Source organism: Strix aluco, chromosome 3 (assembly GCF_031877795.1).
Source record: "Strix aluco isolate bStrAlu1 chromosome 3, bStrAlu1.hap1, whole genome shotgun sequence".
Classification (NCBI taxonomy): domain Eukaryota; kingdom Metazoa; phylum Chordata; class Aves; order Strigiformes; family Strigidae; genus Strix; species Strix aluco.
Window position 1 is genome coordinate 40,307,798 of NC_133933.1, and position 27,760 is coordinate 40,335,557.

General features: G+C 36.0%; 1 protein-coding gene across 1 annotated transcript in view; it reads right to left on the reverse strand.

Moving 5' to 3' along the window:
- Positions 1-27,760, reverse strand: part of TTC27 (tetratricopeptide repeat domain 27) — a 138,055-nt gene that overhangs the window by 63,524 nt on the left and 46,771 nt on the right. Inside the window, exon 9 of the mRNA XM_074818246.1 lies at positions 23,999-24,065. Coding sequence (XP_074674347.1) covers positions 23,999-24,065 — 67 coding nt within the window. The remainder of the gene's footprint in view (positions 1-23,998; positions 24,066-27,760) is intronic.

Sequence of the window (27,760 nt, forward strand, 5' to 3'; positions counted from 1 at the left end):
CTTCACAAGCAATTTTTCTTCTTACTTTAGGAAAGCACAATAAAATAAAGAAAAAGAAAAACAGGAAAATTAGATGGGGTGAGAAGAAAGGAAAGAAAATAAGGTTATGCAACATTTTCTACACTGAATGGAATGTTTTCACATGGGAAAACTCATTTCTCCAATTCTTCCCCACATTTTTTCCTACAAACAGGGACCCTTTGTATCATCCTCTCCCACCATATATTACAGTGTGAAAAGGAGATTACCAAAATATTCTATTCAATATATCATCCTTGCATGACATTGTAATGAAACAACATGATCCTCAAAGTTTTAGTAACAAAGTAGTCCGTTATTGTACAATACCTTTATAATATCCCCATTACTATGTAAGAACAAAATGGCAAGTAATACCTGAATCGTGAGCTAGGTGCACATTACTAATGACACATAGATCAAAACCAGCCACATGAGTTCTGCCAAACCCAGGCTAAGTCTCATTAATGACTGATTCAACCTCATCATTATTCAGAATTTAACCTACGTATGATGCACTCCCTGATCACTTCAATACCTTTCTGTTAGAGAAACAGAGAAAGAATGGTTGCACAATTTGCAACGTCTATACACAATTCAGAACAAGCTAGCAAGAATCTTCAGGAAAGCTTGTGCCATTGGTATTTGTATGTATACATACATGCAAATGCATGTGTATATTATTTATGAAGTTACAATGTTTGGTTTTAAGAAAGCTACACACAGAGCCTGCAGCATAAAAATCAAGAATGTAATATATTCAGGATAAAACAGAAAAGTTCACCAAAGAACCCTGGGAAAGCGAGGACACACAGAGGAGAGTTACACAATACTACAAGATGTCCAACCAACAATACAAACCAAACCGAAGTCTTATGACGGGCAGATAAATAAGACTGTATCAGTCAGCCATGACTTATAAAGGTATAGGTTGTTCAGAGCAACTCTTGTGCATTACTCCATGTACTATTCAAAAAAGTACAAGTTCCTATAGGAATTCTTTCTGACATCAAAGTCAGGAAAAGCTTACATGAGCTTATTAGACATGCTAGGCAAGCTGGAACAGGTAAGTATGATCCTCGTTAACTGGAGTTCTAAATAATTTGAATATTTTCTGATTTTCCCTTATTATAGGTTTATAATTAAAGTAAAACCATTCTTTTATTATTGTACCTTGATCCCTGATAAACTATCCGTAGCCCAGCAAACTACTATGATTGCTATGATGGAGCTATCATTTCAAAGTGGACTTTCAAACTCAACAGTTTTAATTGCGACTACTTTTATTTGAGTTTGCACATCAGTCCATCACTGAACCAAAAATATTCTGCTTATTGGCCAAATTGCCAGAATGTGGTGAAATGACTTACTTGAAGGCACAGGCGTGAACCCCCTGAGGATAGCTCTGTTCCTCTGTCATCCCCTCCAAAGAAATGACCTTTAGTTTAGATTCACTCAGGTATTTGCTAACATATTTTAAGTTATAAACAAACAGAAAACACTGGGAGGGATTTAGAAAAAATGAAAAAACAAATCCCTTTCTAGTTTCTTTTCATTACCAATTTCAGTTAACATACTTCAGCAGCTTTGTTGTTTGCTTTTCCAAAAAGCCACACATAATTAAGATTTCCAAATTACTTATGTGGATTAATTCATGTCTATTTATCATTAGTCTTGCTTCATATAACCAAGTATATCATTATATGGTGATTTTTATTAATTCATTCAGATAATTAACATGAAAACATTATTTCTTCAATATAACCAAAGGCAAAATGACAACCTTATAACTCATTCTATGCTTGTCTGTAAGGTAAGAAAATACTGTGGCTTCTTTTCAACCTCCTATATTGTGCAGAGTAGTCAGGCGAGTGCATTAAAAATCTAGTTGGAGGCACATGACTGAGGCATGAACAGGCAAAATTCTTGCTTCTTGCAGTTTCATTGCAGAGATATCCGTTAATGTCTGGTGAAGGACTCTCACTGAAAGCTACCTTGCAATTGCTTCATTTGTTTTTAAGCATAGAGCAAAGGACTCTTTGATATAAAAAGTTCTGTGGAATTCAATCTTAAGAAACAAGAGAAGAAAATTAGTATGAGATTAGGGAGAATTTGATTTTGTTTTCCACAGCCTCATCCAAAGAATGTGATGCTTAAATTTCTGTGTAACTAAACCAAGTTTTTAATAAAAGTCATGTTCAAATGACATTTGTTTAATTTGAATTTTTTTTGGAAGTGTCTCCTCACAAAAAAAGGTAAAATGAATAGAATTAAAAATAATGACTTCTGGAAAAACCTGAAAGATGACACATTATTGTGGAAAAGTTTCATTAAATTTAATCTACATATTTACAACACAATAGCATTTTATAAAAGATACTCCTTGGAATTCTGAAAAAAGTATGCAGAGGAAACTTTGCCTTGGGAAGCAGTTAGATGAACTTTATGAAACTATTTCTAATTGTCTAAGAAAGATTAAATCAAGCCAAGGTCCAGACGGAAGCAAAAAGCATAGAAGTTTTGAGAAATAGCCTTAGAATATCAACTCGTCTATTAATTAAGCCCAAATGCAGATGATTTCCAGTAGTACTGGCAGCTTCTGGTTGAAATGGGATTTGTACTTTAAACAGTAATTCTATTAGAACTCTATAAGGTAAAGTACATTTGTGACTAAATGGTTTCCAATATCAGGCCATTTTTTTGTGTACTGAAAAGCAAAAGTATCAAGAGGATAAGAAAAATACCAGATTTCCAGTTACAATTAAGCAGCAGAATCATGGCTTGGCAACAAAACAAGCCAGTCAATAGGACCACTTTTTGCTTTGCTGCTTGGAGCATGAACATGTAAAAATTTGCTGTTTGCTGAAACAGAGCAAGTAGCTTCTCTGTTCAAATCCAGCATACACACCAATTCTGCTGTACATGTTCATCCCAAAGATTTAAAAACAAATAAGAATCAAAAGAAGATCTGATTATGTATCATCACCAGCGAACACATAATGCTGAGGCTTCACAAAACTTAAATTCACCTGGCAGTGTTTTCATTCTTATCACAACACTCAACAGTTTACTAATCCTTCAGTGACCAGAAACTAAGAGGAAACCACAATAACTACGCACATACACAAAACTTTAAATAAATACACAACTAAAATACATTACTGTTTTCTAAATAGGCAAAAGGTAAACTATATATTTAACTGGACAAGAAGAAGCATTTGATGTTTAAGCTGATCTATCTATCTATCTATCTATCAAAGGATTGTTTTTAAGCACAGAACATTGTTCTCCTGGTGAATATAAGTATTTTAATGTGAAAAAGTTGCTGAGCAACCATGTAAAGGAACTGCTATCTCCTTTTATCTATATACAAATTAAAAGTTTGCATTTCATAATTATCACAGTACACATGCTCTGTATTCTCAGAGGTGAAATTGCTAATAAACTAAAAATGCACTTAGAATTACAGAATGTTGAATAACAATTGGAATAATGAGTTTTTTGTCTTTGATCCACCATTGTCCTCAGTTCAATGCTACCCCAAGATTTTTCCTCTTTTTATTTCCCATCATGTTATTATACATAAAAACTCTCTATCATTACAGATCATTCGTATTGTTATATATAACGATATATAATTATTGTACATATCTCTCTATACGTATTATTATACAATGGTATTAAAATTAAACCCTTAAACTAAAATGTGTATCTGTAAATCCCCATCTAATTCATCCCAGACAAAGACTAAACACTATCATTTTGGAGAGGTTGGTTTTTTCATACTAACAGGGGAGCTCCACCAGTCTCTTCATAAACCATCAGTTTACTGAAAATGAATAATCTGAAGTTCTGATGAAAACAACTCCCATTCCTATATACTTATATAATACAGAATACTTTCTGCTTCTCTGAGAGTATCACCTTAACTCATGACAACTTGACTTTAGGTTCAAAATTCAAACATCACCTGACATAGATAAAAATACCTCTTGGACAGTGAATTGGAAAAGGTGGCAACAAAACACCATATGCCAAATTCAAGCCTACTGATTTCACTGCTTGTTCATGAGAAGTAATACTAATGGATTCTTCAGTACAATCTTCAATTTATATAAAACACCATGGCTACATGATATTTCTGAACAAACAACAGTGCTTAACTTGGGAAGAAACAAATAAGATGCTGAAGCAAATGATTTCAAACCATCTTCTCATTGCAGCTTCTGTCATCTATAACCACTGGCACTGCAAACAACATTCCCAAATAATAATTTCGAAATTTACACCAGTAATCAGGGTGGTAAAATTCCTCACCTCCTAAGTATTATTGACAAGAAATATTTGATATTTGATTGCATGTGTCAATAGTTGGATAAGACCTACTAATCTGAAAAAACAAATTTTGAGCATCTGTTCAAGACCTCAAACCTTCAGATAAACAAACTGTTAACCTGTAGAAACATTAGGATTGCTTTACGCACAAGCAATTAAAGATGTAAGGCTGTATACTCTCCAGTCACATTTTATTAGCTATGAACACCTTTGTATTTTCTAAGGTCCAATAGGAAAAAAAATACATCAGGATTTCACTCCAGATGATTCTTGTTACAATGTGACAAATTCTAATCCTATTTGGTACAATTACATTCTCAGAGAACAACATGAACAAGGTAAGGGACACAAACAAGGAAAATAGTATTTTCATAGCTTGAGAACGCAAGGCTTTGATAAATCTTATGACAGTGGATATATGGATATATTTAGTAGTTAGCAGGTAGAAAGGCAGAGAAGAAAAGACAGTCTGTAATTTATCCAGCAGATCTAGTTCCTAGCATATAGATGTAATAGATCGCCTTTTTTTTTTTTTTTTTCTTTTTTAAAGATCTAAACAAAGGGAATACTCACATTAATATGTTAGTGTGTATTCTACTCCACACACATCCCCTCCTCTAGGTCAAATGAATTGCTCAGACATCAAACAAACAAAGGCCCTGTTGATATGTTTTAACAATTACCAAAGCCTGTGCTGTATAAGGCTTGACACATCTGTTAAATTTCACACTTTCACTTAACACTGAAATCTATCCTACACTTAAAGTCACTCTAAGGGTGATTTGGACTGGAAAATCAAAATATTACCAACTTATCCTGCCAATTAAAAGTGTATATACACCAACACAAAGGCAACTGTTTTCAAAATTTCTGGCTTTTTCCTGTCCTCCAGACAGTAATTTTAGCTAGCAACTGACCAAATCTTTTTCTATATGGCTTTGACAACTATTTTTTTTTTTTTTTTGAAAAACCCAACAATATGTAAAGTCTTTGGAGGTGCAGACTACTAATTGATCAAACAGTCTTAGGGCAAAATTATTGAGACAAGAATAATTTACATTTTCTTTGCTAACACCACAACTTGTATTACACACTTAAAATGAATTATATGTCAGGCATTATTCCAAGTCCTGTGTTAGTGTTTCTTTTTCAGTGTTGCATGAGGAGAATGTGTTATTACTTGGTTAGGTCTTAAACATTTTCTTGCCTAACAGTATCTAATATAAATTCTACATGGCACCTTTGAGTATTAAGCCAAGACCTTTGCACTGTAACAAGAAAACAAAAAATTATGCAATGCTTGAGCCTGTACGACATGCATTAGCAGAAGTTCCATATCTTCTTTTATTAGGTCTTTCGTTGATTTTAATGAGTTGTTACATCAAGACAGCATGTTACAGAGTCAATCATATGACCACTTGTGATTTTTTTTAAGGTCTCTTCAAATTATCATGATTTAAGTATCATCACCTTTTTAAAATAGTTGTGTCTGACTGTCAGTTAGGTAAACCAGAGAGACAGGCAGAAATTCTGAAAGTATCAAAGTGACAGAAGAAAAGACTTACTTTCCTGCACTGGCTGAAACATCAGCATGTGCACAGTGCCATTTTCCAGTACTGCTTTAATATTCCATATATATTTCAGTAGGTTTAGACCACACATTCAGCATATTTTTTCAAAAGTCTAAAGCTATTCACTCAACTGTATGACAAGGGTTTATTTTGGTCTATAAAACTAATCCTGGGACTGTACAGCTAAAATAGCTTTTCACCGCAACAGGTGTTAGCTGATCATGAGCAGAGCTGGGCTTAAAGGTCTTAGCCACAGCCATTAGAAATACCTCTCAGTGTTAAAAAGTCAAGAGCAAGGCCAAAACACGATCAGTGATCCGCATCAAGGGACTAGTTTAATTAGAATGGTATTTTTAAAATTCGCTTTGTCTAGTCTTGTCTGGTAGCCTCAGCGCTCAAGTTGTAACATTACATCATTGTAAATACAGAGTACGTTTTGTTGAATTTGACTGCTAAAACAAGATGACACTATCTGATTTTTTTGCATTTTTACATACTTCAGTGTGTTTGAATGAGATTCTTTCACATATATAATTTCACAGTCTTGGATAATTGAATGCATTTGAAATAAAGAATTATGAAAGCTTTAAAATGAAATATACATCTATACACACACAATGGACAGTTCCTTCTTTCTCCATCTGCAGCTATGAACAGTTGTTACAAGTTTCCTTTTTGTCTGTCCACACTTTTCATAAATAAAAATGTATGCAAAGATGTTAAAAACCTCTTAAACAGTTAATTATTTAGACTATAGTAGACTGCTTTAGAAATGAATGCTAGACTCAGTATAGAAGCAATTACACTGCACTTACCTAAATGCAATTTAAAGTTCTTAAGTATCTCATTTAATCTCAGTTTGCAAGTGACCAACTCTCTCTGGAATTTATCATATCTGAAATTTATCACATCTGAAGGTACATTAAATACAATATAAGAGTTACTCAGAAGCTGGCTTAATTCAAAAGGGAAGACTGGAATAAATTTTCTTCTCACAAGACTTATAAGATATTCCAGTTGTGTATAAAGGCGGCTAATGGCATTTCACTTTAACCGTATTTTCCACAGCTTTTTTTTTTACCCCACTAAAATAGAGTTCTGCAGCAAATGGATAGCTCTTGATAAAATCCACCCAAAGGAATCCCAATAGATTAGATATTAGGAAGAAATTCTTTACTATGAGGGTGGTGAGATAGATATCAGGAAGAAATTCTTTACTGTGAGGGTGGTGAGACACTGGAACAGGTTGCCCAGATACGTTGTGGCTGCCCCCTCCCTGGAAGTGTTCAAGGCCAGGTGGGACGGGGCTTTGAGCAACCTGGTCTAGTGGAAGGTGTCCCTGCCCATGGCAAGAGGGTGGAACTAGATGATCTTTAAGGTCCCTTCCAACCCAAACCATTCTATGATAGTCCATCCTGCTTATCACTCTAAATATATTTCACCTCCATGGCACTGGTTTTAAACAGTATCTCTTGCTCCTTCTGATATATACCTTACAAAGAACAGCTTCTGGGCAATTATTCATGCTAGATCAGCTGGGAAATTGTGCTGGCTTTTGTGTCATTTCTGTACTTAAAGGACTTGAAGGAATAAAAAACAGGCAGGAAAGCTTGGAAGTTGGTTCCCCTGGGTCTTTTTTACACAGGCAGTGGTGACAGGAAGGTTCTATAAAAAGGTCATTTTGAACAAGCATCAACCTTAGGGGCTCCCTGAAAATGCCTCTTACTCTCCATTGAATTTATGAAGGAAACCAGATTCCCATCTTACGCATATCAGTTAGGTGCCCAACTGGGGTGCTTATTGCCAATGAATCCTCTAGACAGGTTCTCAATAATTTTATTGTATCTTCCAGTCTCAAACGTCAAATCTCAAAACTCTCCCTTGACTTTGTCGTGGGGTTGCAGACACCTCTGGAATGACTGTTAAATCTGGGTGGTGGAAAAGATATGCTCTAAACCAGGCTTTCTCTATAGACCACAGATGTAAGTGTTTGCACAGACTTAATCAGTTTCAGTATTATACTAGCTGGTATGCTAGCAATAGATGTTAAGGAATACGAAGCATTAGACCCATTACTAAAGTGAACTGTCTCTAAAAAGAACAAAACACCCCATTGTGTACGACTCTTCTTAATTTCCTCTAAAGCAAGACAATTAATCATATTTCTGTAGGTGGCACTATAAAAGCCAGACAAAGAAAGTCAAGAATAATTTGCATTAAAGGACCACACATTGTCTCTTTTCACTGAAGATATTGGAAAGGAGTACTGAAAACAGAATCATCAGTAAATTTTTTGCAAAATAAATGCATCTGCTACTTTCAAAAGTTCAACTCTGCCAAAATCTTGCAAAGACTATAATCTATTATCTGCTCAAAAGATACTGTGTTACTATCCTCATTAGAAATATCAAGACACTTCAGTATCTTTCTTCAGCGATCTCTTCTACCTATCCTTAAAAGAAAACACTTTGTTGAAAAAAACCGAACACAGCTGCTTCTCAACAAGAGAGTAACATTACTCCATATTCACCAGCATTCTTTTCCTTTATTCAGTCAAAACTCAGACTCAGGATACTCAGCTGACAGTATGGATAGAAGTCCTGATGGGGAGAAAGGATGACTTCCTAGAAGAAAATATTCTCAGACTTCATAGCTTGTTTGTTCATCTTGTTTTCTCTAGCAAAGGCAACATAAATAACATTCAGGTAAAAGAAGGCTGCCTTACCTCTGGTCTTGGTTATTGTAGGTATTATCATTAGTTAGGATAATATCTAACTTTCCTCTCCATTCTCCATAACCATCTCATTGAAAGCTGAAGTCATCCCTAGGCCAGCTCTCCTCTGCAGTGACTTATATTTTATTTTTGAAGGACAAGGAGGGAAAAGAAACATACGGAAGGTCTATATCTGCGCCTTTTACTAACAGATATAAATATGTTGTTCTGTAAAAGGCTGCATCTTTCTTTTCCCCTCCTTCTGTTTCCATGTACACTTCCTCACACACAGAAAGAATACCAATCAAAACAACCCTCTCTTCTTTGCAAGTACACTTTTCACTAGTGTACAGGGAAATGGTTAAGCACTTGTTAGAAAAATGTTCATGTCCAAAGCTCAATCCATATCAGCTTCTTCTTCTTCCTGCTATAGTCTTTACGTCTTCTGAACACACACCAAGAATTTCCAGAGCTTTCTCTTAAGTTGGATGTTTCTATGGTTTTTCTTGGAAAATCTCCTAACTCCATAAGCCTGCGACTCAGAAACACACAAATATTGTCTGTATTAAGAAAATTAAATTAAAGGGGGTCTTTTGATGTGGACATTGGTATACTGGAATCTGATCTCTAGTCAGAAGTAGAAGAAACACAAGCACGTGATGATTGTCTTTCCAGCTAGCTGTGAATGTACTTCTGCAGACAAAACTGAAATGGCGGCCCAGTGTCCCCTATATTATACACTTCAGAGAAAAAGGTCAAAGAAAATGAGCACTAGAGAAACATTTGCTTGCAAGGAAAGCCTCATATGTTCCACAGAAAAAGCTATGTGAAAGGAGTACAGAGATTTATGCTTACTGAAGAATTTTCAGTGAAACAAAAGACTCAAAGAAAGTTTTGTACAGATTTAAATATAACAAAAACACAGAAAAGCAAGCTCACATTAACTCTCATGGAACAAAAAGCAAAAAGTAGGAAGACACTTATAGTGAGTTATAAACATGATTCTTTGATTCTGCATAATGCAATCTGTTATTTAACCTGCATATATGCAGGTATGTAACTTTCAGAGACACCTATGGAAGAAACAAAAATCACAATTCTAAGTCATTTTAGACACATTGGTAAAATCAACTCAAATCAGGTTCTGCTAGGAAAATGTTTTAATGTTTTTTTCCCCTTAGGAGTTCCTACTTTCTAATAATAGAACAAAGGTATTATCTGAGTGTCAAATTACTTGTTCAGTTCTGCTTATCCATCCAAACTGCAGATCTATCCTGGATGTCCAAAATTATTTAAATTTCTTCCTCCTTAACAGGCATCAGTGGGTTGATATTTAACAAGTTTCTAAGACTTAACACTCTGTAATAATACTAAGTGGTATACATACTGTAGCCTCTTGTAAGAGTTAAAAAATAATTTTTCATGCTGTTGCTTAAAAGCTGGTTTTTGGGTTGTATTTTGGTTTGTTTTTTTCTTTTCATTTTGAGAGATTATTTAAGTTCAGAAGTAAGTTTTCCTTGGAGGTTCTCAATTAATTTTTTTAGATGGAAGAAACTAAAGAAGAAAAGGAAATGTCATGAAGAAAGAAGATACTGTTTTATTTAAAGAAATCTGCTTTCAAAGACTAGCAAAGGGTAAACCACCTAAGATATGGCTCCTATTTTCACTTAGAATGGAGTCCAGCCATATTACTGACACTCGCTCTGTTGCGCCAAACGTATCACTTATTCTGTGTTATGCTGAAAACAACTTCAGCCAGATTTGACTGTAGTAGCATTGTCTTTCTCAGGTCTGTGGTTTGGACTTCCTCCTGAAACAGCATAAGTACAGACTTCCACACCACATCACAGTACTGCATTTATTTCCTAAGGCTCAATCTCAACAGCAATAAATCAGGTTTTTGGATTCAAAAGACTAGACTTTAACTCTTTGGTACCAATGATAAGGATTTCCCTTGGTATTAAGTAACAGTGAATTTCTCGTTTTAACTGCTCAGCCTCAGGAATTTCACTGTCTATGCCAAGGTTCTGAACACATCATGGGCTCTTTTAATAATATCCTGAAAAATAGAAAAGCACATTAAAGAAATTGCTCTCTTCACAGGTAGTAATACAGTGAATTTGGTTTGAGAATGGCTTGATATCATATTTTAAAGATAGATATTTTCAGGACTATATGCAATAGTACATGCTGTCTGAGGACTTGCAATCCGTTTAGTCTCAGGACAAACAAAGCAAATGACTGAAAAAAGGATGAAAGATAGAAAATTGGTGCCAATGGAGAGTATTTTCTAAGTTGTTCTGTTTAGATCAGCCATGTGGGAGAAGAAACATGTCCTACCCATTGCTAGGTATTCGCTTGGAAACTACCACAGTAGGCTCTCAAATCCTCTGCCCTGCTTGCTACACCCCACCCTCAGCCTTGCCTCTCCGAGAAGGAGCATTTTTGGAACAGACAGCACTATAGGTTAACTTATCCTCTGCTGATAGAAATTTATTCCTCAGGGAGACAGGACTTTTCACCTTTCCATTTCTGGTACTGGTGCCTGTGGCTACAGACAAGAACCATGATTTATCAATGCTTTCTTTAGGTTGGTCAACTCCTCTGAACATGTTTTTTTAAAAAAACCACACCACCACAAGCTACTTCTTACTCAGCAAAATCCATGTAAGATTACACACTGAGGTTCCCATTTCTTTTTTTCTGCTTCTTTGCTTGTTTGAACTATTCAGGGCAAACTCAATGTTTGCAGCACTCCAGAGCACTGGAAAAATCCCTTAGGCCTGACAGATCCCTGCATCCTTATGCAACTGCCCCAGAGTGGTGGGATTTGTCTGTTCTGCCTGCCTACTTGCATTTATGAGTTCACCACTATGATTTTTCCATTGACTGACACTGATGCTTCCTGTTTATTTGGTCTATCAACAGCCTCTGGAAGAATATTGCTTCATATACTGCTGCTATCAGATGCAGCATAGATTCTTACTCTAACAGAAAATTTTATCTTTACTTTTGCAATACCTGTGTACAATAATTATCCTTAAAATACCTTAACTGAGTCTCTTTTGCAGGAAGAGAACGTAGGGGAGAAAAATACTGGTTCTCAGACAGATTTGGAGCACAACTATAAAAATTATACAACACAATGGAGCTTTAAAAGCTCCCTTCACATCCTCAGTAAAAGGCATAAAATTATCTTCTTGAAAAGAACCAATTTAAATGTTTTCATAATTTCAAAACTTTAAGATTAGTCAATGGCACAAGAATACTTTAATAGTTGGATACAGTTTCTACATTATAATAATACCATTTATGAATCCATCCTATAATGATGTTAACTAGTCAAAATCAGCTATTACATTTTTTTCTGTTACAGGAACAGCCAAAAAATTCAGGAAGAATTACATGCCTAAACCAGTGATTTATAGTAAGGCTGCCACTGACTTTACTATTAAGCCATGTCAGAATAAAGTATAGAATTTCTATAAAACATCTTTACAACCTTCAGTGTGTAAGAACAGCTGTCTGTAGAACAGTGAGGCACAGCAGAGGAAAATCCACACAATGCCAGACAGGATTCTACAGTGAGCGTGACATACCTGGTTTTCCCTTGTTTTGAATGGCAGCACCCACTCCAGGAAATCTGCCTACAGCAGTCTCTTAATATTCAGCAGTCTACATATTGCAATACTTGGTGTTCACAAAGAAGTGTAACATGTTGAATGTAAGAGGCATGCCTCAATCACCGTTTGTGGGCTAAATGTCTAGGGTCAAAGTCTGGAGATGACAATTTCAGTGAGAGTTCTAGGATGGTCTCAGCAGTTTCCCAGTAAAAAACATATTAACAAGTCTTGATGTCCATTAAAAAAATCTTTAGCTTCTGATTTCTTCCAGTTCCTGACTTCACCAGTAGAAGTATTCTGTCTTTTTAAAGACCTGCTGTTCCCATTACATGCAGTAGTATCAAGCTGCTGATGGTTACCAACAGTCTAGCTTTAAACCTTATGTACAAAAGTTTAGTTTCCAGGAGTAAAACAAAGCTGCAGCCACCTTTCCTTTCAGAGACTGGAGACAACAATGGTCCTGAAAGAAGACTAACTCCTTAAGCAACAATCAAAGGTGAGGAAGGCAAGGAATAGCATCAGAAATATGTGAGAAAGAAAGGAATTAGGGAAGATGACAGCAAGAGTGAAAGTCAGATAAACAAGAGGCGAGGGCTGATAAAGAAGGGCTGAGGAGAATATGGCATGGACAAATAAACAAAAAGGAAAACTGACATAGACACAAGTGACTAATACTGAAAAAATGAGTGAGAGACTGCTGGGGTGTATGAAAGAAGATCCTGTCTTGGTGGGCAAAAGTGAGAAACATTCCTATATCTGACAGAGTTGTGTAGAGAGAAGCTAGACTCTGAATATATTTATTAGAGACCAAAGGCAATGTCTGGGATGTGCTTAGATTTGAAAGAAGTTAAAAGCATGAGCTGTAATGGATTAAGATTCAAACACCTGTAAAAAACCCACCTGTCTAGCACCTGTCCAGTTGTATTATTGCACATAAACAACAGCAGTTATTAAACTAACTGTGGAAATTGGATGAAGAATCATAGAAAAGTTTGGGTTGAAAGGGACCTTTAAAGGTCATCTAGTCCAACCCCCCTGCAATGAGCAGGGACATCTTCAGCTAGATCAGGTTGCTCAAAGCCCCATCCAGCTTGACCCTGAATGTTTTCAGGGATGGGGCATCTACCACCTCTCTGGGCAACCTGTTCCAGTGATTCACCACCCTCTTCATAAAAAATTTCTTCTTTATATCTAGTCTGAAGAAGCTACAAGACATTTTCCTTAGACAAACAAAAGCAGCAATCTTTTTAGCCATGCACCTCCAAACTTCTCATTTTCCCAGCTCTGTTAGAGATTCAACACACACATAAATAAATGTTTGTTTACTACAGGTAAGGGAAAGACACAGAATATACAGAGAAATACATACACACACTGCAGTTCTTACACAATAAGATCTAGGATGAGGAATATGGCCATATTCCAGCAGCTAAATGACCTGCTTGCTTTCTGAATCTTACTACTAAGCTATTAAACACCTTCAAACCATGCAAGATGTTCAAAATAAAATAATAACCATTTTCTAAACATATTTCCTTCCTTTATTCTAAAACTGAAAGGGTTTCACTGACATATATTAAACTAAAAAGCAAGGAAAATATACTCAGTTTTAACCAATGATAAAAACCAAACCAGGTATGATACTAATTTGGAGAAATGCAAATGCATATGCTATTCCTCTCTAAGTGTGGCAATTTTATATCAAACATCTCATTTTACAGCACAGAAAAGTCTTTCACAGTCTATAGAAATCTAACTTATTTTGTCTGGATTAGATAGAAGTCATTGTAGAATGTGTTGGCCAACATATTCTGACAAATGTACTGAAGAAAAATCTAGCTGACACAAGACATGAAGTCTTTCAAGAAAAAAAGCCCAAGCTCCAATTGAGTTAATGCAAGACATGCTTAAGGATAATATAGACAAGGCAGTAGAATCTTCTTGAATACATCAAAATACATCAACTAATATCTAGTATCATTATTTTTATTTCAGTTCAGAAAAGGCCTCAAATCTCAGCTTCAGACAGAAAAACATTAAATAGTTTAAATATTTTTAGAACATTTTTGCAAATTGAAATAAATAGAACATGATGCTTTTAAACATTTTATTGGCATTTATTTGAATAGTCTTCATAACTAACAGCTCTACTTGCCATGTTTAATGCAGCCAATCCAAACATGTCAAAAGTATTTATGTCATACCTTATTATCATATATGCTAAGCATATAAATTATACACAGAAAAAAAAGTCTTAAATTTTCTCACAGTAATTATGAGACTCATTTACAATACACATTGCATGAACAGTCCACTGAATGCACTGGCATTATTTCTATTTCCTGATGCAACGAGCTAACCTTCATAAACACAGTATGAATCTTTCCTATTCATGTATTTGCACAACTGGAAATTAGTTTTCATAAGGGTCACAAACACTTCATGTAAATTACCTTATGACATCTTTTGCATATTTGATATTACAAATAATTATTAAAAATAACATTTTGTTTATCAGTAAGTTATTCCAGTAAAAATGTATTTGTGGAAGAAAAAAAAAAAGCTGAGTGATGGGGTCTGCTGGCAAGAGTACATGCTTTTTTCCCCCCCTTTACTCATAATGTACTGTTTAGTACATGATCAGTACTAGAATTCAAGCATTCTGTAAATACAAGTAAAATAAACACACATACAACATCCATGCAGATGTATTTAAATGTTCCACAGATTAATTTAATTTTAATATCTTAATTTCTGGTTAAAAGCACTTGAAAATTCCACTTTACTATTTAAACTTACTGCTTTTAATAAAAGACAGGAAAGGAAACATTGTAAAAATACCAGAAACAGAGCTGCTTAACCTTCGTCCTTCTATAATATAGACAGCACCATGCTTTTCCACAACATACTGAAGCCAACTAACCACTTAAGCAAGGGCAGCATACTGTGCTAAAACATACCCAAGATCACTACTGAACAGAACGGGGTTTACTCAAATGAAGACAGCTAAAGATGTAAATGGATATTTTGCTGATTCTAAGCTATAAGTGTTTGTTTACGAAATTTTTTCAAAAATAGGAAAAAATCCCCAACTCTTTCCCTTTTACATCTCCTTTCAGAAGCCCATACCATATAGACCTAGAATGTCATTAAACATCATTTTTCCCACAAAAATCTTAAACTGACCATCAATAAATCCCTAGAAGAAAATGCCAGTTAGAAATCCCTTCTATTGGCTTGGCTACCTAAAACTTCAGGATCAAAAGGTCCAAAGGAAGGAAGAAAAAAAGAAAAAAGGAAAAATCATTGGAGAGATTTCATTTTTTCATCCCTAGTTTCAGGGGAATAGAAAAAGAAATTAATGTAGAAGCAGAATAAGACAGATTTATTACAGAGTTTGTCTTATGTTTTTTCCCAAAACAGCTAGAATAGAATTCTAGCTATTCTAAATATCCAAAATAGCTAGAATTGACTGCACCTGTTTTTCTTTAAAAAAAACCAAAACAAAACACAACAGTGTCATTTTAGTGATGATTAATGAATCAAGGAGCATCACATTTGCACACTTCAGACAACTTGGGGGGGAAGAAAAAATACATACTTCATGACTGCAATCAAGGACTATAGCATTCTAATCAAACTTATCCTAAACTCGGTAGTAAGTCCAAAAAACTCTGTTACTTTTTCAATATTTCATCTTTAATATAGACCAGAAAGGATGTTTGGGGTGCTGATATGAGAAATGTTCTCCTTCCAGTCCAAACTACAGACATTATATGATCAGAGAAAATTAAACTCAGTTGCTTAGAGACAGTAGCAAGTTGACCAGGAAACAAGAATTCAACCACCGTAATTTTTTTCAGATGGTATGGAACACGCAAGATTAGAAACGTTGGGTTAGGAAAAAAACCAAATGGACAATACTAAAACTAGGCAGAGGAGATGAGGGCAAGGCATTATGACAGCTAAATGAACTTTAAGAATAATTCTTCCTCACATACAGTAAAAGAACAAAAATGTAAGTTTACTTTGAAAAAAAAGGGAGACTTGGATTTACCCCTTGTTTAGTTCATCTGTCCCCTCCCCAGCCAAACTGTCAGCTCAGTATAATACAAATCGCAAAAACAGTGACTGCTAGTACTGATAACATATGAATTGAACTGATCATCAGAATACTGTCAAAAAGGAAATACTAAGTACTACACAGCAGTGAGAATGTCTTATTTCCTTCAGATGATACCTCAGACAGCATTTTGTTGAACAGGGGGTTTAATTTCATCTTCTTGTTGCAATGAAATCTTTCTTGCTCAAGTAAATTATAACTGGTGAAGGACACAAGAGGGGGAAGGGAAGCCTGTGACATGTCAACTGACTGTCAGAGAGGTTGCTAGGAAAAAAAAAAGTGAGCTGCTGATAGATAAAGAGGAAGGAGGAGGGGAGAAGAAAGGCTGCTGTGGGAAAAAATGTTACTAACTGTCATCAAATTTGCCTGCTTAACTTCTCAAACCCTTAGACAAGCAAATAATCTATTAATATTTAAACAAGATTTTCATGTTCTCTTACTACTGAGATTTCAGTGACGCCACTAAAATCTATCACTTGAGTAATTCTGTACTGATTATACGAAAGAGCAAACTATTCTAGAAAGGAAAAGCTATCCCAAATTTCTTTCTGCTCAGAAAGGCACACAATAAATCAGGAATCATCTCCTGTAAAATATGATGCAAGCAGAGCTGTGGATCCCATGTACTCAGGGAAGAATGCAGACCACAGAGGAGAACAAAGTTGAAAGGGATAAAAGTGTCAATTATGTTGAAATCTGATACTTTGTAAAATAAAACAACTTCAAACAGACTGTTACTTAATCCCAGTTTCGGAATGGAATGCAAGCTTCCCCCCTGCCCTGCAACACATGTACTACAGAACCAAGTTACTTTACACTAAAACATCTAAACGCATACAACAGCAGCAAAAATAACTGACAACATTAGGTTAATTTCCTATCCACAATGCATTGTAAATATAAGCACCAGAAACTTTGTGAATAAGCTTCCAAGAAATCTAGTTGAGTCTTTACACATGATGGTCCAGCAGAAAGAGGCAGTTTCTCTGTTGCTATGCTCAATCTGATTTCCCAGTAATGTGTGATGGGCCAGAAAGCATACATGCATCAAATTAGCAGCAAGTGTTTAGATCCTGACATTCCTGGAAAATGATTCAGACTTCTGAATAAAAGTGCTTAGAAGAAAAAACAAGAAAGGAAAAAAAAAAAAAAAGCATCTTTGAATTCATTTACTTAAAAAAAAAAAAAGTCTTATAGTACTAGCAGGGCTTTGCTGAGAGAAAGTCTTTGCAGTGTTATAATCTTGTAACCAACAGAGGCTATTCAAAATGGGCAACACAGCTTAGAAAAGAAGTGAAAGAGACTTTTTATAAAGCCACGAAAGTTACAGCAGTAGAGACACATGGCACTCTTAATGAGCTTTTCAATACTCTTGCTGGTTATAAAACAAAGAAAACTGCAGCCATTTTCTCAGCAGAGAAAAATGCACTGCTTTTAAGTTATATAAACAACTTCTCTTTAGAAACCAAATTGGCATGTTAGTTTTATAGAGATTATGATAGGAAGGCTTAACATTCAATATATATATATGCCGTGAATTGATTGCTCCCTAGTTCCATGTTAATATCACAAATGCCATACAAAAGATGAGAGAAAAACAAAGCATTCCCATTGCCACCTTCCAATCTCTCTTCCCAAAGCGCCCATCCTACAGTAAAAAGCAGAAAAAGTATTCATATATGCATATATACACACACACACACTCAATAAAATGCGCACTATAATTCTTTGCTGTGACTTTCAAAGGCATCATACAACATCCGTTTCTATTACACTCAATAAATGCCCACCTCCAAAAAAAAATAATCTGTTCAACCATTCTCAAATTCCTTAGTAAAAACAGTCTCTTATGGAATCAGTAGCTCAACACAGTGGAAAAAACGGAAGATATAAAGCACTCCTATCTGGTCCAGCTTTGGAAAACAGTATTCCTTGGATTTTGACAGACTCCCTCCACATTCTCCAAGTCCTTGATCAGACCTTGGTATCCTTCATGGCATTATTTGAACAATTTCAGAATGATCAGGTATTTTTATTAGAAGATGGCAAATAATTTTGAAGTTTTGTACTCTGAGCAAAATAAAAGCTATTACACCTTTTTTCTCTTTTTAAGGAAGATATCCTCACCTGCTCAAAGTGTCGATAGACAGAATAGCTGCCAGAGCTTCCTTTCCCAGTTTTCACCACTTCATAAAGAAATCAACTGCTCTACTCTCCAAAAATGATAGAAGTTTTAGGAGTATAACAAACCAACGCGACTAAATTTTCCACTGTCCCTTTTCTTTCCTTTCTCATCTTCTATGGATTCCAAAGGATACAAATATGGGGGAAGCACAAAGCAGGAGGCTTCTCTTCCACAGTTTCTGGTTAGTTTTTCTCCTCAGTCCCCTTAATACTGTTGCTACCACTCAAAGTCCCTTGAACATAAAACACTAATAAGCCCGTTTCTCCTGGACAAAGTGAGGTCTAGGACAGATGGAAGGGGTAATGTTAAGGACCAGCTGCAGCTCCTTAACCCTGGGTATTCTGTTTAAGTGTCCTATCAGACTATGAAACACTGAATTGCCTCCCCAGCATGTAAACTACAAGCTATAGTATAAGCTTTCTATGAAGTTGTAAGAATTTGTGTTGCGGAGTCTAATCTTATCAGGGTTTTTTTTTAAAAAAAAGTTTTTTTCTTTTGTAAGAGAAAAATGCAACACCATCCAGTATTTAATCCTTGCCCTATTTTCCTGCAAGAACTGCGTAACTTTAAAATTAAAACATAAAGGAAGATTTACCAGTTCTTACGTAAGAGCTTTCATATGTTCCTGGAACTCCTTTACATTTCAGAAAGACTTAGTTTCCTGTTCTAAAGTTTATGTTCACGACTGACATCTTCTATAAAGCTTTAAATGTAATTTTACAAAAGTTCTTTTAAAAAATATACTGAACTATCCTGCACATTTATATAACAGTGTTGTTAATTTAATCTCCTCTTTGGAGATTGTCTTAACTGCGTTACCTATTCAAAATAACACAAACAGCAAATATTTAATAGAAACAATTTTGAAGACCTCACTTTTGTTCATTTACGAGAAAGATTTTTTTTTTCCTGAAAAAGTATTTGGGCTACTGATATACAGAGGTCAGTGATGTACTTATGAACTTCTAGGGAAAAACTGCTGTCCAATATAAAACCCAGCAGATTTCACATTTGTATTTTTACATTAAAAACAATACATTAAAGATAGGATAATGAAGTATATTTACGCATTGTAGAACTAACTTGGGGAACTGGGAGTAAACTAAGCTACAAAACCTCAATGTGAAAGCAATACTGAGTTAGTTCTTTGGTTTCTTGCATCATATACTTTCTACTTCCAATACAGAAAGCTCTGGGGAAAAATTTTATTATAAGGAAGAAACCAGTAATTCTAACAGAGAAGCACTGGGCTTCATTACTGGTTTACTGTCCCTCTCAAAAATGGCTTTTAAATGCAATACTCAGATAGCTAAATCAGAAAGTTTGCCAAATACAATATGCATAACTGTGTCTCTGAAGCAGCTTGTGTGATATTTGATTTCTAAATATGATCTTAGCTTTCTTAGCAGTCCAAGTGCTTACCATAATAGAATAAAACATAGTGCTTACCATAATAGAATAAAACCATAAACCATTATGTGTGAGAAAAAGAATATTTAATTCCCCTTAAAATCAAATGTTTAATTGTGTTTATTCTTGTGCATGTAAACTACTTCTCACAAAAAGATATCAAACCAACAATTTAAGTATAAGCAGAAAAAAAATGAAAATCAAATGTGTGTAATTTCACCTACAGATTAACAGCTTTAAAATTGAAATGCTGATGATAGGAGAACAGATCTGACTAGAACACCTCAAGCATTGAAGTCCAAATTATTGTACCAAAAAGAGCTATCCCAGCCCATGAGACTACATACACAAGAACACAGGATTTGATACACCCCTACACCTTGCTTCAAAAATTAGCAATACTAAAAGTAAGTCTTAGTTACAAAAGCTAGTACTTTCAGGACAACAGCAACTATTCCCCAAGTGACTTCAGTAAATGAAAAGCAGCAATCCTTTTGTGTTTGACTGCAGTCACCAAGAAGTGACTAATAGTGACTCAACAAGTGTTATTTTTAGGACTGTAAGCTATGTTGTTTAAAACATACCCCTCTCTCTTACAGAGCTATTAATTTTCAACTTCTACAGATATAAAGGGAAGTTTAGAATGCCTGTTTGCCAAACTACACCTAGTAAGAGGCAGGACCACATCATCTACTTGAGTTCACTTTGAACATCTTTTCCCTCTCATACTACCTGGACCATAATTCTCTCTGCTAGAGAGAAATTGCAGGTCACATACACTTGTTTTGCAATGTCCAAAGCAAGAGGATCTCTTGACAATTCACTGATCTATTAAAAAGGGCTTACAAATTCTCAAGTTTCCTAAGATATCTTGAAACACTCTCCTTTCTTCAGGAAACATAAATTTCAGCAGATATCAGATGAATGCATGACAACCATCTAACCAGCCTGCAGATTTAGGAATCCACATGTAGGCTGAGAAGATGCCTGCTCACACACACACACACACACATATAGCAGTTTAAATGATGCTAAAGAAATCACTAGAGCAGCATTAATATAGTGCTCATTTGCCTGTTTCACTAGTAGTACCAAAGCTTGGTAAATAGCTTAAATACAAGTGATAACATTTGCAGTGCCACTTATTTACTCAGCTAGCAGACACCATAAGAACCAAGGCTGTGTTAACATTCATACAGAACATCCCTACTGCCAGGGAGCACAGAGATGGATTTACTTGCCTTGGTGACTCAGAGCTAAGATGCAAAAGAGCTCAGAGATTTTATCATTAAATTCTGCAGTAACTACCCATAATTCTAGGTTCAGGTACAAACTCCACAAAAGATGCTTTTATTGAAAAGAATTTACATAAGCTGACTTACATAATAGCTGACTCCTGCTTTCAGTTTCCATGAAAGATTTAGAATTGTACTTGTTTGTGTCTTGACAGCATAGGTCAAGATCAAAAGAGAAAAAAATGGCAAGATTGAATTACATCCCTACATCCAGTTAACTTGGGAACATTAGGCAAAAGTTTAAAAGGAACACTATTCTGATATTGAAATTTCTTATTTCCTCTAATTTTTAGGCTACCAGCTACTTCTTTAAGTCACTGCTGTCCACTGAATTCTGCACTACTAGCAATATCTATATTCCTGTTCGTTGGCATTCCTGCTATAGATGATTCTTTTCTGCTAGTCAGAGTGCAAAATGATAGGAAAGCCTACACATATCTTTCAGCTGTATTTCTCTGGAGATCTATCCTGAGAGTGGTTGCTGATCTTACAAGGGTGAAGCAAGCTGTAGCTGACTTTGAAGTTCTATAAAAAGATAAATGAATAAATGAATGAAAACATAAGCTCCCCACAGTCACTGCAATGAATATTTAAGTTCATCAGCTGTCCTGTGATTTTTGAGGAATCAGCCACTAGATGGCAGAAAAATGCAGTTCAATTTTCTCATCGTTATGAAGAATTCACACACCACCTCAGCTAACAGGTAGTATGATCTGTCAAGCAATGTCAGATAAAAGATGACAGTAAAGCTGATTATCTTTCTTGCCTAGTATATGTGCTATCTTGGCTTTTTCTCCTCTGCTATAAAACCCAAAGAGTGTTTAAATGTTTGAAAACTCCAGTGTTAAAACAGCTAAACCCGACTCTTACATTCATTATTCTGGAAAGTACACCATTACAGGAGTAGGGCCAATCTTGTTAAAGATGTTCTGTTATCACAATATCACTCCCTTTAATATTAAAAGGATAGGATACATGGAGAAGTTATTTCAAGATTCAGGTATGTAATGGCTGCTTTTCCACCCAAGAATTATGCAAACAATAATGGGTAGTGGGAAGACTGAAGCAGCGAGTATACAAAAAAATAGTCCAGGGAGTTTGCTGGGAAATAAAATATGAAAAGCAAAATTCTGAGTTTTCACAGAAAACTCTCTCAATTTAAAATATATTATTTTAACAACAAAAATAGCAGGGTTTGTTTTAATGAAATTATATGCATGTCTTGAAATTTCACACATTTGCATTAATATTTTTGCAAAAAAGTTATACTTTAATAGTTTCACCATTTATTTAAAAAGCTTGTAGTACTCAGTTCACCAGTTTTTTTCATTCCTATGACTTTTTCTGTGTGCATTTCCTTGCTTTGTACATATTTACTCTTTCTGTGAGTTTTTTCACCTCCTCTAATTGTCATCGTTCTTTAATATCCTTATTGGGTACTTCAATTACTGCAATATGAAGCGAGAATGGACAGTCTCATTTTTTCTGCATTTCAATTTTTTCCTGCCCTCTATTCCCACCTTTAGAAAAACAAAAAAACCCCTGCAGTTCAAAACAAAATGCATCAGAAACTGTACTGTGAAAAAGCACTAAGGTCATTGTAGCAACAAATTGAAAACCTACATAAACCAAACTAGTTTACAGTGATTCACTCAGCTCCCTCATGCAGATCTTACACATACTGTATTAGTACAGGGACCTAAACAAACATTAAAACCAACCTATTTTACATTTATCTATCTAACAAAAAGATCAGGATTTTCTTTTTTTACAGATTGAACTTCCTTTTACCACCACAAAAAAACCCAACTAAACATCACCATAGGCAACCTTAGATTACTGTCCACAGTCCTTTCACATAACTACAAGTGTCAGTGACAAAATTCTAGCTTAATTGAAATCCAAGGGATTTTTGCTGAGATCCTATCTGCAAACTCTAAACAAGAATTTACTTTTTCAGATGGCACTATTAGAGCAAAAGGGTCTCAGACTACAAGGCTTGGGTAGGAAAGCAAGCCCTCTTTACTGCACCAAAGCTGAAGTCTAACACTGTGGAAAGTAAGCAAAAATGGCAGTATAATCACTGGCCTTTCCTCCTTCACCTCCCCATATAAACTACTGTTGAAAAACGCACAAAAGCAGAAAAGATCGAGGAAGGAAGCAAATTGTGTTTTGTATTGAGTAAAAAAAATTACATTGAAAAAATAATGAGTTAGAATTTTGGAAGTTACAGAATTTCCTACAGCAAATCAGCCACTGAACTGGGAAGAAACATGTCTAAGCAGAACATCTGATACATAGACTGAAAAAATCTGACAGAATAAAGCTGAAATTCCTTTTGAACTACACTTAAACACTGTTCAAAGAAGAGCACTTTCAACACTAGTGCCATAGGAAGAGTTTGTTGTAAAAATGCATAGTTTAATATTACATTATAATTCATATAGTTAATAAAAACTAAAACAAACACATATAAAATGTTTTGTGCATGTTTTCTGGTGAAATTGAATTTTTTAGATGTCAAGCTTATCCTGCATGATGATGGCTGAAAACTGGATTGAACTCCAGCATCTTGAAATAAGGAAAAGTCAATGAAACAACCGACTACTAAAACAAATTTGGTTTACAGTTTCATGATTAATGCAATTGACAGGTTACTGCTTGGTACTTAACTTAATATTTAAGTGAAAACGTGTTTACTAAGAAGTCCAGATAAGTTACTTACTGAAGTAAAAGCCAGAAGTTCCTCTTCAGTTAATTTGTGTATTGGATTGTTCTTTTGGAAGTCTATACTGTAAAGAAAAAAACAAACAACAATGCTGATTTAATCTTTAGAATACCACTATGCAGAACACATTTTTCAAACTTGCAGAAATCTAAAGGACATTCTGGAAAACTGTTACAATGACAAATGGGAGTATGGTATGTGCAGAAGGCAGCCTAGACCTAGGAGCAGTCACAGAAAAAAAGAACCATTTAGAGGACCAAGGTATTTTAGCAGCACCTTTCCAACACCATTCTAAATTGAAATGTCTTACTCAGTTTAAGCTTATGTGAATAACAACTTTACAAATCCTAAACAGTTTTAAATCCATTCTCTATTTTTACAGAGGTCTGTTTTCAGTTAAAATTCTATGACTAATTGAACACAGATTCTGCAAAGCAAAAAACCACTCACGCTCAAGAAGTGCTGAAGGGTAATCTCAAACACACACCCTCTTTTTAGTCACTCAAGAACATGACCACAGGCTCCATCTCTCACTAACCTGCATTACCCCTAGCTTGTGATATATAAAGGGAGAATACCAGAAGAATACACAGAGATGAGAATTAAAATTATTTTGTTCACGGTTGGACATATTTACGGAGATGATAAAGAAACTGGGCTTACAACTCTACATGGATGGATGCTCTCCTTAGACAATACCCAACCAACATTTACAAATATACTACAAGAGATACCTCCAAGAGGCACAAAGAGCAACAAGGCTACAGTTCAAGCTTCCTGTGAAAACAAAAGATACCAAGTGAAAATATATGCTATATCATACCACAGAGTAGGGATCATCACCAAACCTATATACTGGCTATATACATAAGCTTAAATTCATCACACTATTCCTTAAACATTGCAGCAAGCTTCATATTGTAGGTTAAAATTGCAAAGATAGTATATGAATTATGATGATAGGTCACAGATTGAAATTATGCTCCCTACATTACATGCCTTACTTCAGAGACAAGACTTTGCCCCAGTCTTTCTTCTTCCTGTTTTGTTAATTCTTCTTTGTACATATGATAAAATTACCATTGCAGAAATAACAGTCAATACTTTGATTAAGACCTTGTTACTAGCCACAAGAACAAGGTACAGAACAGAGGCTGTCTGTTGAAAACTCAATTATCTTTGAAAGGTCATCCTGATCAAGAGAGGCTTCTGAGGACTGACAGAAAGAAAATTTCACTCCTATCTTCATTGGGAGTGAAAAGGAAGATGCAGGTTCGCCTCATCTCATTCCTTGGAAACAATATGAAGCAAGTCCTCCTTGAAGCCATTTCTTAACACATGAAGGGAACGGTCAGTACAGATTCATCAAAGGGAAGTCACGCTTGACCAACTTGATAACCTCTATGATGAAATGACTGGTGTGGCAGATTTGCAGAGAGCAGTGGACATTGTCTAGTTTCAGCACTCTCTCCCATAACATCATCATGAAGTAGCTGATGAGCAGACAGCAGCTAGACTGAAAACTGGCTGAACTGGTAGGCCCAGGGGGTTGTGATCAGCAGTACAGTCTAGTTGGAAGCCAGTAACTAGTGATGTACCCCAGGGGTCAATACAAAGTCCAATACTGTTCAACATCTTTATTAAGAATCTGGGTGATGGAGCAGTATACCCTCAGCATGTTTGCTGACGGCACAAAATTGGGAGGAGCAGCTTTGCAGGCTTTGCTACCACCCAAAGAGATCTTGACAAGCTGGAGAAACAGGCTGACAGGAACCTATGCAGTTCTGTGAAGGGAAATGCCAAGTCCTGACCTTGCTTAAGCAGGGACTTGGACAAGATGATCTCTAGCAGTCCCTTCCGACATCAACCAATCTGTGACAAAGGTGACAAAGTAGTCTGCATGCACTTAGGTAGAAGAAATGATGCTTGATTAACAAGATAGCCTTCCATGATGAGATGACTAGATTGGTGGACTTCATCTTGACTTTGGAAAGGCACTTAACATAGTCTGCCATAACATTCTCATAGTCAAAATGATGAACTATGGGCCAGGTAAATGCACAGCATGGTGGACTGAAAAACAGATGAACTGCCAGTCTCAAAGGATTATGATGAGCAGCATGAAGTCCAGCTGGAGGCCAGTGACTAGGGATCAAACAATGTTTAACATCTTCATTAATGACCTTGATGACAGGACATGATGCAAAGTCTTGCAGTTGGCAAGGAATAGCCCCAGGCACCAGTACAGGTTGCAGGCAGACCATCAGGTAATGAGCCTGGCAGAAAATGAGCTTGGCAGAAAAGGACCTGGGGTCCTGATGAAAACCAAGTTGAACATAAGCCAGCAATGTGCCCTTGTGGCAAAGTCATCCAAAACCTCCTGGGTCACATTAGGAAGAGCGTTGCCAGCAGGTCGAGGGAGGTGATCCTTCCCCTCTACTCAGCACTGGTGAGACCACACCTAGAGTGCTGTCACCAGCTCTGGGCTCCTGAGGTCAAGAGAGATGTGAACATACTGGACCAAGCCCAGCAAAGGGCCACAAAGATTGTTAAGAGTGGAGCATCTGACATACAAAGAGAGGGGTGAGAAAGCTGGGATAGTTTAACCTGGAGAAGAGAAGGCTCAGGGGGATCTTATCAATGTGTATAAATATCTGATGGCAGGGAGTAAACAAGACAGAACCAGACTTCTCAGTGGTGCCCAATGAAAGGGCAAGAAACAATGGACACAAACTGAAATCCAGAAATTTCCATTTAAAAAAGTAAGCAAAACCTTTATTAATGTGAGGGTGGTAAAGCACAGGAAGGAGTTACCCAGAGATATTTAAGGCCAAATGGACATGGTTGTAAACAACCTGCTCTAGTTGATTGTTTCAAGCAGGGAAGTGGGACTAGATCTTTAGAAGTCCCCTTCCAAACTCAACAATTTCATTAAATTTTCATTTCATGATACTTACCGTTTCTGTTTTTCAGCCTTTTGTTTTGCTAATAAAAGGAAGAACAGAGTCTATTTCTTACCGAAAGCTAGAAATAAGGTGACTTTTTTTACATTGTACTTAAAAATTTCTCTCTATATTGTGCGTGTTACCGGCTATCACAACACTGATCTCTTGCCATCGTATTCCACCTACGTCATGTAGAACACAGAAGGATTTGTTGTTTTTCTTTTTTGTAAATTTTTTTCCCCTTAATCTCAGTCAAAAAATTTAGTTTCTTTTTTTTTTCCTGAATAACAACAAATGTAACATTTATGCTGTATCCAGGACATACTGTAGGCTCCAAGGAACAACTAAAAGATGTGGCTAATGAGTTTAGACTTTCTTCATACCTGAGTGTTCTGGTTTAGCCAGGACAGGGTTAAGTTTCCCCAGCAGTGGGGGGGGAAGTTCTAGCCGGGTTATTCATATATGGTTATTCATATACCATGCTGACGTCACGCCTGGCGCCATTAGCCCGAGAGAGTTGGTTAACATGTGTGTTATGCCATCGCTCTGTTGTCACTGCTGTATTGGTAGATATCTTGCTCTGTTCATTGTTATTACTGTTACTGTTATTGTTATTGTTGTTGTTTGTTGTGTTGCTGTTGCACTGTTGTATTAAACCTCTCCTTATCTCAGCCCCGGGGCTTTGTATTTCACTCTCTTTGTGGGGGAGGGGCAGCGGCCACTTGGTCTCAGACCCCGGCAGGGGCTAAACCACCACACTGAGTATACTTAATGAGACTATACAATAGCTGTGAGAGTTGAAAGGAGACAGCAC